The 19,510-nt window shown below is 41.7% G+C and overlaps 1 protein-coding gene across 1 annotated transcript; it reads left to right on the top strand.

The window, feature by feature from the left end:
* Positions 1 to 396: 396 nt before the first annotated feature.
* On the top strand, positions 397 to 6,609 carry LOC124707321. Its single transcript, XM_047238977.1, has 8 exons — positions 397 to 478; positions 549 to 623; positions 1,405 to 1,911; positions 2,230 to 2,577; positions 5,200 to 5,297; positions 5,402 to 5,430; positions 5,534 to 5,595; positions 6,268 to 6,609. Exons 1-8 carry the CDS (start codon positions 470 to 472, stop codon positions 6,607 to 6,609), a joined length of 1,470 nt encoding a protein of 489 aa, XP_047094933.1. The 5' UTR covers positions 397 to 469.
* Positions 6,610 to 19,510: the final 12,901 nt, after the last annotated feature.

The raw sequence follows: 19,510 nt of genomic DNA, 5'->3' as shown, positions 1-19,510 counted from the left end.
CATGAGTTCAATGCTCAATCACAGAGCCCTTCTTAAAATTAACTAGTACTATACTTTGGATTTTGAACTAATTAATTTACATTTTCTTGCCATCGTCTGCTCGTGTGACTATGCTATTCTTGCTTGTAATTATTGATCTAGGACCTGATGGAAATCCAAACCCTGATTAAATTCAAGCAGTCTACATTCTTTCATATTGTCTAGCTGCAGCACACTAAAATTTGGGATCTCAGCAGGATGCCTAATTGGATTGGCATTGTAATTGCATCTTATGTTTCCATCTTATGTTTCCATTTTTCAGCCTGTGCCAATGCAAACAGTCCACCGGACTGAGTCAGTGGAAGCTCTTTCTGATGAAGATAGTAATAGTGATACAGATGAATCCCCCACAAACGAGTATGATCCGTGGGAACCTCCCCGTCCTCGTCCTCATCCCTCATTAGATCAGTTGACGTGTCCTGTTCAACGTATGAGGAAGGTAAAGTAACTAGCCCCTGTCCCACTTCCCCCTCTTCTTATTACACTTCTTCACAATTTCTCTCTATCAGTACATGATTCAGATACGGGATTTCCTTGCTGACGCCAGATCCACCAACATAATCGTCCCGGACCGCACTTCTAAGGTTTTTTATACTTCCTCATTTTGTATGATTGACACATCTTATTAATATTCTTGTCTTTTTCTTGCAATATTTTTTGTAGTTACCCGTATGTTGCAACATTATAAGAAGTGTGTTTTTTCATCCCTCAAATACTAACTCACTTTCAGGTGCCCGCCATGCACCCATGTCATCAGATCCCTAAAAAACATTGCACACATATAATAGTAAATTCAAGAGATTTTTAAAAAGCTAGAAAAATTGGTAACATCCTATTTTTTCCGCTAAAATCATATATTTTTGTATAAGAGAACTTGTACAAATGAAAAGAGCACAAATAACTGAAAATTTCACAAAAACGAAAACATCAGGGTAATTTATTTTCCTTGGATTTTTCTTTCAGTTTTTGTTATTGTATTAAAGAACTTGTACAAATGAATTTTCAGTTATTTTCCTTGTAACTTCAGACTTTCTAATAAACTTATAGAATATAATGAAGAAACTTTGTGACATGCTTGACATATGATGGCGACCTGACCAACATGTTGGTGCCACATGATTCCGAATTGTTTTGGAATCCATTTTGAGAGATGAAAGTTGCACGAGATTGAACTATTCATAGTGGAGGGCTCAACTTTGGGTGGTTTAAATGTTTAGCACTGGAAGTTAAGGGATGAAAAATATACTTTCCTAATTTAATGCGATAAGGTGTCTTGGTAGAATTCTATTGTTTTTAAGCTTGGTTTATCTGGATAACTGAACTGACTGCCCTTCACCTTGTTTATACATGATTGGATCAAATCAGGAGGCACACCTACAGTTTTATCACATATATGATCGTTTGTCGACCGTCCTCCAAAAGGATAGTGTTAAGCTCTTCCTCCGCATCTACCAGAAGTATACGTGCAGCTTGGTTTGTGGTTTTGTCATCACCCCACAAACCCTTGACTTAATTATTGCACAGAATGCACTGCGTTGTGCTAAGCTTGTTTTGGAGGGGAAGTCGCCTAAACTCTGGGGGCAGCGAGCCAACCCCAACTACATTACCAGCTTTGGGTACTTCCCGCTCCACCAAGCTGCCGAGTCATTCTCCGTTGGCATGATTGAGTTACTGTTTCGTCATGGTGCATCGGCCAATCAGCGCACCTCGGGTGATAGAATCGTCGAAGGCCTCCTTCCACTCCATGTTGCCATTGAGAACACTTGCCAGCACAAGTATCTGGAGGATAATCTATTAGCTGATCAGAACTACTGGAAGGGTAATGTCGAGTACATCTACAAGCTCGTACATCTGCTTTGCCTGCCTGAGATGGTTTGTGTAAAATCCTTCCTTACATCAAATTATACTTCGGTTTCATAATAGCAATAAAGAAGTTCAGATAATACCAGATATTTAAACACTGCTCCAGCAGTGCTGAAGAAATAAAAACTTACAGTCTGATTTTGTATAGTTCAACTTGTGATTGAGATATTTTTCCTTTCAAATTTAAATGTATTTATGTGCATAGCGAGTCAAGATTCTTTGCAATTGCAAGTTTTTGCTAACTTTCCTTGTTGATAAGAATTTAATGCCAGTCTTCAGCTATAAGCACTACAAGTTAAAACTGTTCTGTATTGATGACTTATGCAGAAGATCTTCTTGGACACCACTAGATTGCTTGCAACCCACACGGATAATGTAGTCGATGAGCTCTCGAATTATATCAATCAAGGGAAGCTTGTCCCTGCTGCTATTTTGCTCCTTGCAGCTCAAAGGCAATTCCGTAACCTCAATGGGTTTGATATGATCAAGGATCGTATTGGAGATTATATGGTCGCCTTGGGAAGAGAAGGGTGTGGAGTTGAAAGTGGTAAAAATACCAAGGCAAAAAAGCATCTGAAGGATATGAAAGTGCATCTTATTAACGCATTGCTGCTTGTTAAGATAATTCTCAAAGCTGGTGAAGCTCTTGACGGATATATTCAAACTCATTCAGAGGTACCGCATTTTCATTTGATCATGGCTTTAATCTCTTACATAGTTCTTTTTTCCCATCATTATAATATGTTATGGTTTAGCTCCCGAACCTTAAAATATTAATCATAGTGAGCAGTACTGCATAACAGTTCCCTTGCTGACCAAGAGGAAAAGAACAGTATACCAAATCATTTTGTACTTTTCATGTGCTGTCCTGTTTTTACAGACCTTTTTACCCAGGCTTTCTTCAAATCTAACACTAATATCCAGTAGACCTGAGTTCAATGGCTTGGGTTTGCTCCATTATGAAATCTTTCTGAATATCCTAAAAATGTGCATTATCGTACATGTAATAATAAACTTTTTTTGAAGGATATGTAATAATAAACTGATCATGCGGGGAAGGCCATAGAGGCACTAGCTGATATTACTTACTGGCCTAAGAATGGTCTTTGTTACTATCACAGTTTAATCTATTTTGAGATACTTAATTGCTTGACCATGCTAACCTTACGAAAAATTGGTGTCACCAAGAATTCAAGCATGGCCTATCATATATCATATGTCATGTCACTTTGAAGTATATCTCACATGGCAGTAAACAAGAAGATTTAGCGGCATAAATAATAACTGATATTAACATAAGTGCACCAAAGCAACTATCAACTTGCATTTATTGCATAAGCTGATAGACTAGTGAACAAATGTGATAGTAAAATCTAGCATGACATCAGAACAAAGTAAACCGATTCCCAAAAGCCATTCTGACGATCCATCCACTCCCACTCACTTATCAGCCAACTCCTACTCATTGGAGTGCTCCTCAACCACATTAGTCTCTTCACCTCCACGAGCATGAGATGAATGATCGCCTTCGAAGCCACATCTTCACCACACAGGAAGTTTTCTTGATCTAACTCATACACGTCTGATGCACCTCCATGTCTAAACATGGACATCACCATGAGTTACCATAGGGCAACTGTGCCAAGAAACAAGATGCATTGACACCTGGCATTTTATTATTTCCATACAAAGTCATCCTCACTGGCATGCACTTTCCCAGCCACTTAGGTGTCTATGTGAATCCACTCATTGCTCATTGGAACTCTAGGAAGAGAGTTAGCTTTTTACCTTGTGAATCCTCTCAAACCCTGAGTGGATCCTGGCGTTTTATTATATTGAGATCAGCACTAAGGCTCACAATCTGTTATGCTCCAATTTGTTCCTCTTCTTGCTATGGATCTAAGATTACAATAATTCAACTAACTGCTAATTGGTTGAATCTACGTGTCTCAGAACTGAAGAATGGACGTTACATATGATTTTTGCATAGTTAGTACCAATTAAGTGCTCACGAGTGGAAGATTAACATCAAAGACTAACTAACTATGCCGTTGCAACCTTTTGGATCTGTAATGCTAGGTCCCATTTGATTTCCACCAGTCAACTAGGCAGAATAAAAACTGGAAGCATAAAAGAAGAGACTATGTGTCTATTTTAATTGACTTACATAAAAGCATAGCTTAAAAGATGATAGACAAAGAAATTCAAGAAGATTCTTTTTTTTTCTTCCTTCACATGCCATGATAGGCTGATAGCTATGTAGGTACATATTGATGCTATCACCATGTACTTGCTCATATTCATTGGCTAGGATGTCAATAGTAGAAACATCTCCTCATCAGAAGTAAACATTCTCATCATCAGTTGATTAAATGCTATTTTCAAGGTGTCCTTTTGCCCCATTCGATTCGCCCAAAGTTTGTTATAAATTTCTATCAAATTCTCCAATAATTGTGTCTTTCTTGTGAAGACGTCTTTGTGTTTGTTTTGCAAATGTCCATATCTATGTCTTTGTGTTTGTTTTCCAAATATCTATGATAAGCCCCGACATTTCAAGCTTCTCATTGGCATCCACTACCCTCAATCTTAGTAATATTTCTTAATGCCTGACATTACAACCTCATACATGTCACGTGATTCTTGGTTCCGATTTGTCTGTTAAAAAATCAAGCAGTTTCCCCAATGTTTCTTTGTTCTTGTGTAAACACTAAACTTAGCATAGTGAAAAAAGTGGTGGCAAACCAAGTAGCCACAGGTATCTCAATCTCTTTCCCAGCAGCGTGCCCCCTCATCTTATCAAGAAGCTTCAGATCTCTATAGATCAATGTTCTCTCCCACGCTTGGATTTGACAGTCCACTCTTTAACTTCATCTAGGAAATGTCAAGCATTAGGACCAAACAGACAGCAATATAACTGAGGGTGCTTGTCCATGTTTTCTGTAATGATTTCAACAATTTGGCCCTGTCGTCTGGAACGATTTCAATACCATTCTAGACATGCATCTCCTTAATCCCATGTAAGTCCGTCAAGTTGGCCGTAGTCTAGTCTTGTTTCTTGGCAGTGATATCTATGTGAATCGATGTCTCCTGATTACCCTGACGATTTAATAAAGTTAGTTAAGCGCATTAGAGGTCTGTAGTGGTACTCACTGTCTAAGTCGTTTGCACTCTGATATACATGGCCTTATAGTAGATGTCAGATGAGTTGAGTAGGATACTTATGGAGTAAATAAATAAAAAATGACAAGGTGAACTTAGTTACGTGTGTCACTGGTTTGATAAAAGAATATTATGCAGGCATCTCATCAGGAGGTCCTTGGAAAAGTTTCAGCAATTCTCCAGAATCATGATATCGGTCCTACTGGAAAAGAATTTTGCATCGAAGACCTTAACTGGTTTGGTTGTTTCCTTGTTTCTGCTTTTATAGTTGTTATCTTTTTGTATATGTAGATGATTTACTTAAAAGTATTTTAATCCTTTCTTCCACATGCTCTTGAAGCTGCCCCTATGACTGTGGATTGCCGAACGGTCTGTTACATGAACATGGTGCGTCTGTGTTTCATAGCCTGGTATTTCGACTGCTTCCCAATTTTTTCAAAATAATCTGTAATAATTCTTTCATGGGAAACAGGGGACACAGATTTGACCGAGGCAGCCATTGGATCACCTATTCCAGAAGCAGCAGCGAAAAAAGTAAGTACATTTTAACTTGAGTGCCCTCTCTACTTTTCTATTTCCATTTCGTCTGCATGCTGAGTTTCCTTTTGTTTAATGAATTTGTTGTTTTCTGTTTTAATTTCTTCCTGCTGTTTACATGTTGAGACCGAGGAGAAAATGTTAAGCACCTGCTGTTAAACACACACTGTTTTTTATTTGTTATTCCCTTTTTGGACTCTGACTAAAAGAAGACAGGATAAATGCAGTTTGCACCTGCTGTTAAGCACACACTTTTTTTTACTTCTTCGTTCACTAATATAGGACCTTTTAGCAAGCTCAGCAAGCTAATTGAGCTCGCTAAAAAGTCTTACATTAGTGAACAGAGGAAGTACTTATAGTCTTTTTGGACTCTGAAAGTCTGAATAGAAAAACAGAGGACAAATGCAGTCTACAGCTGCTGTTAAGCACACACTTTTTTTTTACTTAATTGTTCATGACTCATGACATAATCCATATGCAGGCTTTGCGTCTCTATGTTAACATTCATATTTTTGAATGTGTATTTTTTTTTACACCACGAGTTTTTTTTTATCTGTCCTGTTTTGAACCTCAAGAGAGCCTGTACATTTTGTTTGATCACGTTAAACTATGTATATGTTGTGTGTCTTGTTGACGTTGATATCTTGATTATTTATATGTTATGAGCAGGCTGTGGCAAAGAAACCGCATGATAGCCACTGGTATGCAAGAGATCAGTTTTTCCCAGTATGGAGATCAGTGTTAACATCTCAGTTTATTACAAAGGTCATCCCGCCCTATGCACCGAAGAAAGAGTTTCCGCTGTATACTTGTGATGCTAATGATCATGTGCCCGGTAGCTCCCAGAAGAAGTTGATTGATGAAAGGTATTCTCATATTCGTCTTGGCATGCTGGAGAGAAGTTATCCGATAGTAACAATAGGTCATCGGAAATTCCGAAGTAATCATCGATCAAGAAGGCTTTTTGGTACTGCCGCATCGACTGTCCTTAAGTTGTTGAAGCGCGTATAATAGTTTACTAGTCCAAGGTGCATGAAGTAATTTTCGTCTCCCGTTTGAATATTTTAGGGCATTGTCCAGAAGGCCTGATGAAATACGCAGACACAAAAACAATTATTTTTTACCGCTTGTCCGTTTATGTCAAGGTTTACCCCAACGGTCTGACGGTACATTTTTGATAAATTTCATTGATAAAAATTACATAGTTGAAAGGAAAAAAATATAGAATTTAAACAACGAGCCTCCAAGGCCTCCAAACCCTAGCCCATTATTCATCATCATTGGGAAGCTGGGTCCGATTGACGATGTGTTGTTGAGGCATGCACTGCCAGCCTGACTCCCTCCTCCTCAGAGAGGCCTACTGACATGTGTGCATTGGCATACCGGGGCTGCGGGGCTGAGGCCGCAACAGCTGTGGGTGTTGGGAGATAAAGATGGCCAGCTGTGGGTGTTGGGAGATAAAGATGGCGAGCCTCTTCGCTTCCTCTTCGTCCGGCCGGGCAGGGAGCTGGTCCGGTGTGCCCTTCGCCTTGGCCTTCTATGCCATGTAGGCGAGCTAGCCCAGGTAGTCGTCGGTGTCATCCCGGAGTTCCTCCCCTGGGATGTCCTCACCATAGAGGAGCTCTCTCTCGGGCCCTAGCGAATGCCTACTCCGTCTTCACGTCTGCCGCCAGCAGAGGGCAGTAGACAAACTCGTCGTTGTATGCTAGGTCGGCCAGGAGGTTTGGAGGAAGAACGGACCATCGACGCACGATCTCCTGTCGCCGCACCCGGCCCTTCCATGGCACCGGCGACATGGGTATCCTTTGGTGGCTGAGAAGCCAACCCTCGGGCAGGTGGACATCGTCCCACCCCACTCATGGGCTCCTGGTCTTGTAGAGTGCCCGCGCCACATGGACAAGGATGGCCACGCGGTTGTGTTGCTTCCTTGACTTCGTCAACAATTGCCCGACCTCATTGTCATGCTTCTTATTCGGCTTCCTCCATGAAAACGGCTTCTTGCCCATGGTGGCTTCTCGAAGCTGCCAACGACGGGTAGTGCTAGATGTGACAACGGGGGCAAGGTAGGGGACGATGCCATGTGGGGCTAGCTATCGGTGCCCTAAAAAGGCAGGGGAGTGACCGCCTTTAATTGCAGCGTCAGAATCCAAACGTGTGACATTGATGGATGTTGGCCCAGACCCGGCAGTACTCTCGCCGATCTGATACCAAACATAGCCCCTACCGTCGAGTACTTTTCGACGACCGACGACGAAGTGTTCCCGACGAGACACACGCACGTACCCGATACCTTCCGCCACGACGTACGTTCAGCAAGAGCTGAAGCTAGCTGACCGATCTATGATTAGCTAGTACTACTTCGTACGTGCACAACACCGAAACAGATTATAGCCACAGGTGCATATCGCACCTTGGTTTCTTTATATTGATTCAACTCACGGTGTTGCTTTTACAAGAGCTGGCCTCGTGTATATATACACGCCCAGATGATACACACCCAACACGACTCGGTCAGGAACACGCACTAATCCTACCCAAACTAGAACTCTAGTCCTATACGGATAGCTCTCGTATGTATGGCGCCGTGCTGGGCCGGAGTGCTTATTCCTAACAATGGAGGCACACAAGCTAAGCCGCCGCTCGCCAATCCCAACACGGTCGCTGAAGTCGAAGCGTGCCATCAATGGCGCGCAACGATGTGGCTTCCGTAGACATGGAAGCGATGTAGGCCACCCACCAACCGCCTAGTGGGCCCGAGGCGAGAGGACGCAGTCTGGTGCATTTGCGGCCCAAATTTAGAGCATCTCCACGGGCGCTCCCAAATAGACGTCGGCAGGGGCGCCGACATTGCCGTATGGGAGGCGCCAGCACTGCATCCTCCATTTGGGGATGTTGTTCCCACACCGGCAACCCCAATACGACAGCCCATTCAAATGTAAGAAACATTTTAGAAAGCGAAATTCATACGAATTTAGACAATTTTTATACAAAAGTGACTCGAATTTAAACTAAAAACAAAAAAAAGTAGGGGCAGCGTGCGTCGAAGGCGCTGAAGTCGAGGTTGCCCGCGTTGTCGCCAGGCAAGTCGAAGGACCAGTCGTCGTCCTCCTCCTTTGGTGTCGGCGGCTTAGAAGGACCGGCGAGGTCGATGAAGTTCTCGCCATGGTCCATGGCGGAACACACCGCCGCCTGCGTCGGGTCGAGCGTCATCTGCCGGTAGTCCTCATCGACGGAGCGATCGACGAGGATGTGCTACCCGGGGAATTCCTCCAGGTCGTCGCCTCCACGGAGGGCCGCCTACGCCTCTGCTTCCATCTCCCACCATCGCATCTTCACCGACGGAGGCGGTGCCGAGGGACCATCGTCCTCCTCCTTGGCGGACCGGCATTGGGCAGATGCCCCCGGTGTCCTCTGAGTCAGGGTGGAAGTCATGCACCGTTGGTTGTTGTGGATGATGACGCCGGTAGAAGGAGGCGCGGTTGAGTGCGTGCGTCCACCACCGATGCTTGACGAGCCAGAGCGCCAGTGGGCCGACGTGGTTCTTGCCGGTGAAGACCTCCCTACTAGCAGTAGAGTTGTTGGTGTTGGCGAAGTCGAAGTTGGTGAAGCCGAAGTTGTTGAAAACTTTCCGAGTCGCTGTCCAGATCGGATTCTGTGAACGACCCGAAAGTCATGTCACCGAACAGATCGGCGAGCAACCTGATACGTCTCCGACGTATCGATAATTTCTTATGTTCCATGCCATATTATTGATGATACCTACATGTTTTATGCACACTTTATGTCATATTCGTGCATTTTCTGGAACTAACCTATTAACAAGATGCCGAAGTGCCGCTGCTCGTTTTCTCGCTGTTTTTGGTTTCAGAAATCCTAGTAACGAAATATTCTCGGAATTGGACGAAATCAAGACCCAGTGTCCCTATTTTTCCCGGAGCCTTCCGTAACACCCGAGAGCCGCCAGAGGGAAGCCCCGGGGGGCCCACACCACACCCCGGCGCGGCCGCAGGGGGACCGCGCCGCCCTATGGTGTGGGCCCCCTGTGCCCCCTCCGAGGCTGCCCTTCCGCCTATTTAAAGCCTCCGTCGAGAAAACCCCGATACGAAAAACCACGATACGGAAAACCTTCCGGAGCCGCCGCCATCGCGAAGCCAAGATCCGGGGGACAGGAGTCTCTCGTTCCGGCACCCCGCCGAGCGGGGAAGTGCCCCCGAAGGCTTCTCCATCGACACCGCCGCCATCTCCACCGCCATCTTCATCACCGCTGCTGCTCCCATGAGGAGGGAGTAGTTCTCCATCGAGGCTCGGGGCTGTACCGGTAGCTATGTGGTTCATCTCTCTCCTATGTGCTTCAATACAATAATCTCATGAGCTGCCTTACATGATTGAGATTCATATGATGATGCTTGTAATCTAGATGTCGTTATGCTAGTCAAGTGAGTTTTACTTATGTGATCTCCGGAGACTCCTTGTCCCACGTGTGTAAAGGTGACAGTGGTGTGCACCGTGTGGGTCTCTTAGGCTATATTTCACGAATACTTACTCACCTGTTATGAATGACGTAGTGAAGTGCTTATTTATATCTCTTTATGATTGCAATGTGTTTTGTATCACTACTATTCTATGTGCTACTCTAGTGATGTTATTAAAGTAGTTTATTCCTCCTGCACGGTGTAATGGTGATAGTGTGTGCATCCGTGTTAGTACTTGGCGTATGCTATGATCATGATCTCTTGCAGATTGTGAAGTTAATTATTGCTATGATAGTATTGATGTGATCTATTCCTCCTACATAGTGTGAAGGTGACAGTGTGCATGCTGTGTTAGTACTTGGTTTAGTCGTGTTGATCTTTCTTGCACTCTAAGGTTATTTAAATATGAACATTGAATTGTGGAGCTTGTTAACTCCGGCATTGAGGGTTCGTGTAATCCTACGCAATGTGTTCATCATCCAACAAAAGAGTGTAGAGTATGCATTTATCTATTCCGTTATGTGATCAATGTTGAGAGTGTCCACTAGTGAAAGTCTAATCCCTAGGCCTTGTTCCTAAATACGCTATCGCTGCTTGTTTACTCGTTTCTACTCGCTGCGTTACTACTGCTGCGTTACTACTGCTGCGTTACTACCGCTTGTTTACTGTCCCGGGCAAAGCACTTTTCCGGTGCCGTTGCTACTACTTATTCATACCACCTGTATTTCACTATCTCTTCGCCGAACTAGTGCACCTATTAGGTGTGTTGGGGACACAAGAGACTTCTTGCTTTGTGGTTGCAGTGGTTGCATGAGAGGGATATCTTTGACCTCTTCCTCCCCGAGTTCGATAAACCTTGGGTGATCCACTTAAGGGAAACTTGCCGCCGTTCTACAAACCTCTGCTCTTGGAGGCCCAACACTGTCTACAAAAATAGAAGCTCCCGTAGACATCAAGCACTTTTCTGGCGTCGTTGCCGGGGAGGAAAGGTAAAAGGCACTCATACTCCGGTCTCAGGTAAAGTACTTTTCTGTTACCGTTGTGTGTGTGCTCGAAGCTATTTCCTTTAGATCCTGCAATTGCATCTTTTTGTTTCTTGTTTACACTAGTTTGGCATAATGGACAACAATGAGCTTCTTATTATATTTCCTGATTTAAAACATGGATTGTTTGATGCGAAAATTAAAAAACCTATGGAATCTTATTTGCATGCCGGTAGTAATATTAGTATGAACGCTTTGAACACCATTGTTGATAATAATATAGAAAGTTCTAAGCTTGGGGAAGCTGGTTTTCATGATCTTTTTAGTCCCCCAAGCATTGAGGAGAAAATTTCTGATGATACTTGCCCTATTTATGATGATTAAATGATAGTGGTCTTTGCACTATATAGGTATTATACTATGCCTCCTACACTTGATGAGAATAATAATGATAGCTACTTTGTTGAATTTGCTCCCACTACAACTAATAAAATTGATTATGCCTATGTGGAGAGTAATAATTTTATGCATGAGACTCATGATAAGAATGCTTTATGTGATAGTTATATTGTTGAGTTTGCTCATGTTGCTACTGAAAGTTATTATGAGAGAGGAAAATATGGTTGTAGAAATTTTCATGTTACTAAAACACCTCTCTATGTGCTGAAATTTTTGAAGCTACACTTGTTTTATCTTCCTATGCTTGTTACTTTGCTCTTCATGAACTTGTTTATTTACAAGATTCCTATGCATAGGAAGCATGTTAGGCTTAAATGTATTTTGAATTTGCCTCTTGATGCTCTCTTTTGCTTCAAATACTATTTCTTGCGAGTGCATCATTAAAACTCGTCGAGCCCATCTTAATGGCTATAAAGAAAGAACTTCTTGGGAGATAACCCATGTGTTATTTTGCTACAGTACTTTGTTTTATATTTATGTCTTGGAAGTTGTTTACTACTGTAGCAACCTCTCCTTATCTTAGTTTTGAGTTTTGTTGTGCCAAGTAAAGTCTTTGATAGTAAAGTAAGTACTAGATTTGGATTACTACGTAGTTCCAGATTTCTTTGCTGTCACGAATCTGGGTCTACCTCCCTGTAGGTAGCTCAGAAAATTAAGCCAATTTACGTGCAGGATCCTCAGATATGTACGCAACTTTCATTCAATTTGAGCATTTTCATTTGAGCAAGTCTGGTGGCCTAATAAAATCCATCTTTACGGACTGTTCTGTTTTGACAGATTCTGCCTTTTATTTCGCATTGCCTCTTTTGCTATGTTGGATGAATTTCTTTGATCCATTAATGTCCAAGTAGCTTTATGCAATGTCCAGAAGTGTTAAGAATGATTGTGTCACCTCTGAACATGTTAATTTTTATTGTGCACTAACCCTCTAATGAGTTGTTTCGAGTTTGGTGTGGAGGAAGTTTTCAAGGGTCAAGAGAGGAGGATGATATACTATGATCAAGGAGAGTGAAAGCTCTAAGCTTGGGGATGCCCCGGTGGTTCACCCCTGCATACTCTAAGAAGACTCAAGCGTCTAAGCTTGGGGATGCCCAAGGCATCCCCTTCTTCATCGACAACATTATCAGGTTCCTCCCCCGAAACTATATTTTTATTCCGTCACATCTTATGCACTTTGCTTGGAGCGTCGGTTTGTTTTTGTTTTTGTTTTGTTTGAATAAAATGGATCCTAGCATTCACTTTGTGGGAGAGAGACACGCTCCGCTGTAGCATATGGACAAGTATGTCCTTAGGCTCTACTCATAGTATTCATGGCGAAGTTTCTTCTTCGTTAAATTGTTATATGGTTGGAATTGGAAAATACTACATGTAGTAATTCTAAAATGTCTTGGATAATTTGATACTTGGCAATTGTTGTGCTCATGTTTAAGCTCTTGCATCATATACTTTGCACCCATTAATGAAGAAACACTTAGAGCTTGCTAATTTGGTTTGCATATTTGGTTTCTCTAGAGTCTAGATAACATCTAGTATTGAGTTTTGAACAATAAGGAAGACGGTGTGGAGTCTTATAATGTTTACGATATGTCTTTTATGTGAGTTTTGCTGCACCGTTCATCCTTGTGTTTGTTTCAAATAACCTTGCTAGCCTAAACCTTGTATCGAGAGGGAATACTTCTCATGCATCCAAAATACTTGAGCCAACCACTATGCCATTTGTGTCCACCATACCTACCTACTACATGGTATTTATCCGCCATTCCAAAGTAAATTGCTTGAGTGCTACCTTTAAAATTCCATCATTCAGCTTTACAATATATAGCTCATGGGACAAATAGCTTAAAAACTATTGTGGTATTGAATATGTACTTATGCACTTTATCTCTTATTAAGTTGCTTGTTGTGCGATAACCATGCTTCGGGGACGCCATCAACTATTCTTTGTTGAATATCATGTGAGTTGCTATGCATGTCCGTCTTGTCCGAAGTAAGAGAGATCTACCACCTTAATGGTTGGAGCATGCATATTGTTAGAGAAGAACATTGGGCCGCTAACTAAAGCCATGAATCATGGTGGAAGTTTCAGTTTTGGACATATATCCTCAATCTCATATGAGAATAATAATTGTTGCCACATGCTTATGCATTAAAGAGGAGTCCATTATCTGTTGTCCATGTTGTCCCGGTATGGATGTCTAAGTTGAGAATAATCAAAAGCGAGAAATCCAAAATGCGAGCTTTCTCCTTAGACCTTTGTACAGTGCGACATGGAGGTACCCCATTGTGACACTTGGTTAAAACATGTGCATTGCAAAGATCCGGTAGTCCAAGCTAATTAGGACAAGGTGCGGGCACTATTAGTATACTATGCATGAGGCTTGCAACTTGTAAGATATAATTTACATAACTCATATGCTTTATTACTACCGTTGACAAAATTGTTTCATGTTTTCAAAATAAAAGCTCTAGCACAAATATAGCAATCGATGCTTTCCTCTTTGAAGGACCATTCTTTTTACTTTTATGTTGAGTCAGTTCACCTATCTCTCTCCACCTCAAGAAGCAAACACTTGTGTGAACTCGTGCATTGATTCCTACATACTTGCATATTGTACTTGTTATATTACTCTATGTTGACAATTATCCATGAGATATACATGTTACAAGTTGAAAGCAACCGCTGAAACTTAATCTTCCTTTGTGTTGCTTCAATACCTTTACTTTGATTTATTGCTTTATGAGTTAACTCTTATGCAAGACTTATTGATGCTTGTCTTGAAGTACTATTCATGAAAAGTCTTTGCTTTATGATTCACTTGTTTACTCATGTCATTACCATTGTTTTGATCGCTGCATTCATTACATATGTTTACAAATAGTATGATCAAGATTATGATGGCATGTCACTTCAGAAATTATCTTTGTTATCGTTTTACCTCGCTCGGGACGAGCAGAACTAAGCTTGGGGATGCTTGATACGTCTCCGACGTATCGATAATTTCTTATGTTCCATGCCATATTATTGATGATACCTACATGTTTTATGCACACTTTATGTCATATTCGTGCATTTTCCGGAACTAACCTATTAACAAGATGCCGAAGTGCCAGCTTGCTGTTTTCTGCTGTTTTTGGTTTCAGAAATCCTAGTAACGAAATATTCTCGAATTGGACGAAATCAAGACCCAGTGTCCCTATTTTTCCCGGAGCCTTCCGGAACACCCGAGAGCCGCCGAGGGAAGCCCTGGGGGCCCCACACCACACCCTGGCGCGGCCAGAGGGGGGCCGCGCCGCCCTATGGTGTGGGCCCCCCAGGCCCCCTCCGAGGCTGCCCTTCCGCCTATTTAAAGCCTCCGTCGAGAAAACCCTGATACGAAAAACCACGATACGGAAAACCTTCCGCGAGCCGCCGCCATCGCGAAGCCAAGATCCGGGGACAGGAGTCTCCGTTCCGGCACCCCGCCGGAGCGGGAAGTGCCCCCGAAGGCTTCTCCATCAACACCGCTGCCATCTCCACCGCCATCATCATCACCGCCGCTGCTCCCATGAGGAGGGAGTAGTTCTCCATCGAGGCTCGGGGCTGTACCGGTAGCTATGTGGTTCATCTCTCTCCTATGTGCTTCAATACAATAATCTCATGAGCTGCCTTACATGATTGAGATTCATATGATGATGCTTGTAATCTAGATGGCGTTATGCTAGTCAAGTGAGTTTTACTTATGTGATCTCCGGAGACTCCTTGTCCCACGTGTGTAAAGGTGACAGTGTGTGCATCGTGTGGGTCTCTTAGGCTATATTTCACAGAATACTTACTCACTGTTATGAATGGTGTAGTGAAGTGCTTATTTATATCTCTTTATGGTTGCAATGTGTTTTGTATCACTACTATTCTATGTGCTACTCTAGTGATGTTATTAAAGTAGTTTATTCCTCCTGCACGGTGTAATGGTGACAGTGTGTGCATCCGTGTTAGTACTTGGCGTATGCTATGATCATGATCTCTTGCAGATTGTGAAGTTAATTATTGCTATGATAGTATTGATGTGATCTATTCCTCCTACATAGTGTGAAGGTGACAAGTGTGCATGCTGTGTTAGTACTTGGTTTAGTCGTGTTGATCTTTCTTGCACTCTAAGGTTATTTAAATATGAACATTGAATTGTGGAGCTTGTTAACTCCGGCATTGAGGGTTCGTGTAATCCTACGCAATGTGTTCATCATCCAACAAAAGAGTGTAGAGTATGCATTTATCTATTCTCGTTATGTGATCAATGTTGAGAGTGTCCACTAGTGAAAGTCTAATCCCTAGGCCTTGTTCCTAAATATCGCTATCGCTGCTTGTTTACTATTTTACTGCGTTACTACCGCTGCGTTACTATCGCTGCGTTACTACGCTGCGTTACTACTGCTTGTTTACCGTCCCGGGCAAAGCACTTTTCTCGGTGCCGTTGCTACTACTTATTCATACCACCTGTATTTCACTATCTCTTCGCCGAACTAGTGCACCTATTAGGTGTGTTGGGGACACAAGAGACTTCTTGCTTTGTGGTTGCAGGGTTGCATGAGAGGGATATCTTTGACCTCTTCCTCCCTGAGTTCGATAAATCTTGGGTGATCCACTTAAGGGAAACTTGCTGCTGTTCTACAAACCTCTGCTCTTGGAGGCCCAACACTGTCTACAAGAATAGAAGCTCCCGTAGACATCACAACCCACCATCGGCGGGCTTGGTGAAGCGTGGTGGCGAAACTTCTTCGTCACCTGACTCGGCAGATGATGTTGACGATCTCGAAAAATCGGGCTCGACCGCCAACGGTCCCGAAAAAATCGGGGCTGCGAGACGATGCGATCTTTCTTTTCCGACGAGCAAGCTAAAGCTCCCGAACGTCATCTCCGTCGACTCCTCCAGATCAGAGTATGCATGCAAACGGGCGGGAGGGTGAGGAACAAAATCGGCGAGATCAGGTTGGACTTGTTTGCCTCCGTCCATCGCGTTGCTTGCAGTTGACGATGCCACCGAGATCACGATCTTGCAGCCTCCAATTCCCACAGATGGCACCAATTGACAAGGGATTAACTTATCAATGCCTACGGATTGTAGACTTAGGGTTTCGTAAGAAGTAGATGGCAAGTAGATCTCGAAGGTTCAGCCGAACAAAGGTGCTCAACTCGAAATTACGGTGGCTAGGGTTTACAATGATTTGATCCCTTCTTCATCCCCCGACTTCCCCTTTATATAGGAGGCGAAGCCGAGGCTTTTCCACATCGTACAAGTTACATTTTGTCGAGCCGCATTGGGCCTCTTCTTATATTGATACAAGTTTCCTATTACAACTCTACTTACCTAACCAGAAAGCATTCAACCTTCTGGACCTCCAAAGTTTTGAGTTCATGGGCTTCCTACATTCTTATACATCCATGGTACTTATTCGACATGCCTGTTAGACATACCTATATCAATCACCAACAGAAATATGGAGCCATGACTATACATCATGGTCTCCACAATTGCACATCCAAATCACAAATTCAATTTTTCACTCCTTAATATGATGATGGTCTAAAGTCTTCTTCTTCTTGATTGACTGAGAGGTAACCACAGGCACTTCGTTGTGCTCATGGTTGTTCTAAAACGTCCATGTATCAGGGAGGAGTTAAAATATAAATATAATTATACTAAACATTTATACTATTATTTTCTCAATTTTTATTTTAATGAATATATTTTATATTTTAGTTAGTTACCATTTTTAACCCCATAGTAATGTTTCTGAATATTAATGATTGTATTTTATGTTATACAATTACAATGTTATTGCAAAAAATATCCAAGTTGTGTAAAAACTTGTTTTCCTTTTTAAGATATTGTCATCAACAAGATATTTAAATAAAGCCACCATAAACTGAAAATAAAAAAGACAAGATCTGCCTACTTGAATTATTAATTTTGCAATTGTTGAGTTATATAATATATATGTATATTATTGTGCGAGTGCTCTCCTTATTCTTAATAATATCAAATATATTATTAGAGATTCCAAGCATGAGTCCTAATGAATATCCGAATAAAAGTTTGTAGTTTATGATTAGGTAAGCAACTTAATAGAAACTTCTAGTGTAAGTCGAACCATTGACACGATTTTTATCATTTTTCGTGGTCAAATGTGTCTTACAAATTACAATATGTACCGTAATAAGTTGACAATATGTTAATGAGCTATACTAGTTATTGAAATAGTATCGCCTATAGTAATAACTTGAGAACACAAAAAATATTGTTGATTTCTACTACTTCTAGGTACACATAAATTTAATTATGTTAAATGTTACCGCAATGTGCTATGTATCACTTTGTGTTTAAAAGTCATGTTATCAGTTTCTTGTAAAAGGCTGTTTATGAACTTAAAAATGGAAACGTATCTATGGATTTTTAAATTAATACAACATGCAGGATATCCATACAAAATACTTGCATCCAAATTAAACTCGGTGACAGACTAATTTATTTGTTGTAATGTGGTACATATTATTGATCTTGTTATGTGCAATTGTTCGTTTAAACTGAGGTGGATTTTATAAGGGTATTTTACCCTTAAACGTTATTTTGTTGATGATGATACTAGAGCTAAAATATGGACTAATGTTACCTACAAGCCTATACACAGGTTACAAGTGTTGATGGAAGATAATTCAAAGACCCCTTTCAACAAAGAAGATAAGTGGTGGAGTTTTGGAAACCAGAAACGTAGCTCAAGCTACATGTAGCTCGTTTTCTAAATATTCAAAAATATTATTTTAAAGATTTTTAAAAAAATCCAAAAATTAATCTAGATGTAGACAATCATGTGTTCTACCAACATGCAAAATTGCAAATCGGAACACCTTCTATTCAAAGCTGTGCAAAAATCAAAAATTTTGATATCTATAATGGTGAATAGTACAAACTCTAACAATCTCAAAATATATCACATTTTTTGTCCTGCCTCGAATATATGGTATCGCGGGTTCAATATAGTGATAGAACTCAACATTGCCCACATCTAGAATTTTTCTCATGTTTTCTAAAACTTTTAAATGCCATTTTTGAAAGTTTGATAAAAAAAAGAGTTATGTGTAGCTCGTTCTACAAAAATACACATGCCTAGAATTTTGCTTATATCCCTATCACATTTATTTCTGACTCAAATAGGAAACACTGAACTATTACGATGGTTGGTCTTGGTGAGCTTGATGAGGATGTTGCCAAAATCATATACATACCCTACCACAATATATTGCCATCACACAAAGTGAGGAGATTTTTTTTTCAGAAAAGAAAACATTTTGGGCAGTTTCTATTTCTATAAATAAGGCGTACAACTCGGTCTATACCACCAACACTTGCATGTGGACCTAGGATATGTGTGAAAGTGTGGTGGAAGGTGTGATTCACCAAATGGTGCAAGGCATTGCTCCCATGTGTGAGATTCCTCTCTTTCAGGCGATAACACTTGGAAGATTCATCGACTTCTAGGCTGAAGTGTCCCGCTGCGGGTATACCGGTGGCTATAATGTGCCAAAGTGTGCCAAACATAGCTTTCCATGTGTATATGACCTAATCAAAACTAAACCTATCAAAAAGTATGTTGGTGGAACCTCGCGCGGAGAAATCTAGGGGGGTAGACCCCCCGAGGCACGCAGACCGCCGTTTTCGGGAGAGAACGACCGCCCGAGCACCGGAATACCACCAACACTTGCATGTGGACCTAGGATATGTGTGAAAGTGTGGTGGAAGGTGTGATTCACCAAATGGTGCAAGGCATTGCTCCCATGTGTGACATTCCTCTCTTTCAGGCGATAAAACTTGGAAGATTCCTCGACTTGTAGGCTGAAGTGTCCCGCTGCGGGTATACCGGTGGCTACAATGTGCCAAAGTGTGCCAAACATATCTTTCCATGTGTATATGGCCTAACCAAAACTAAACCTACCAAAAAGTATGTTGGTGGAACCTCCCGCGTAGA

The sequence above is a fragment of the Lolium rigidum genome, chromosome 4 (genome assembly GCF_022539505.1).
Source record: "Lolium rigidum isolate FL_2022 chromosome 4, APGP_CSIRO_Lrig_0.1, whole genome shotgun sequence".
Classification (NCBI taxonomy): Eukaryota; Viridiplantae; Streptophyta; class Magnoliopsida; order Poales; family Poaceae; genus Lolium; species Lolium rigidum.
The sequence above is the reverse complement of the archived record's forward strand: the minus strand, read 5'-3'. Positions and strand labels throughout refer to the sequence as shown.

What these genes read in the sequence shown, in the direction of transcription:
- LOC124707321 (XM_047238977.1), top strand. An exon ending in TGCATCGAAGACCTTAACTG is followed by an intron (nt 5,298 to 5,401) that starts GTTTGGTTGTTT and finishes ATGCTCTTGAAG; the next exon opens with CTGCCCCTATGACTGTGGAT. An exon ending in CAGAAGCAGCAGCGAAAAAA is followed by an intron (nt 5,596 to 6,267) that starts GTAAGTACATTT and finishes TGTTATGAGCAG; the next exon opens with GCTGTGGCAAAGAAACCGCA.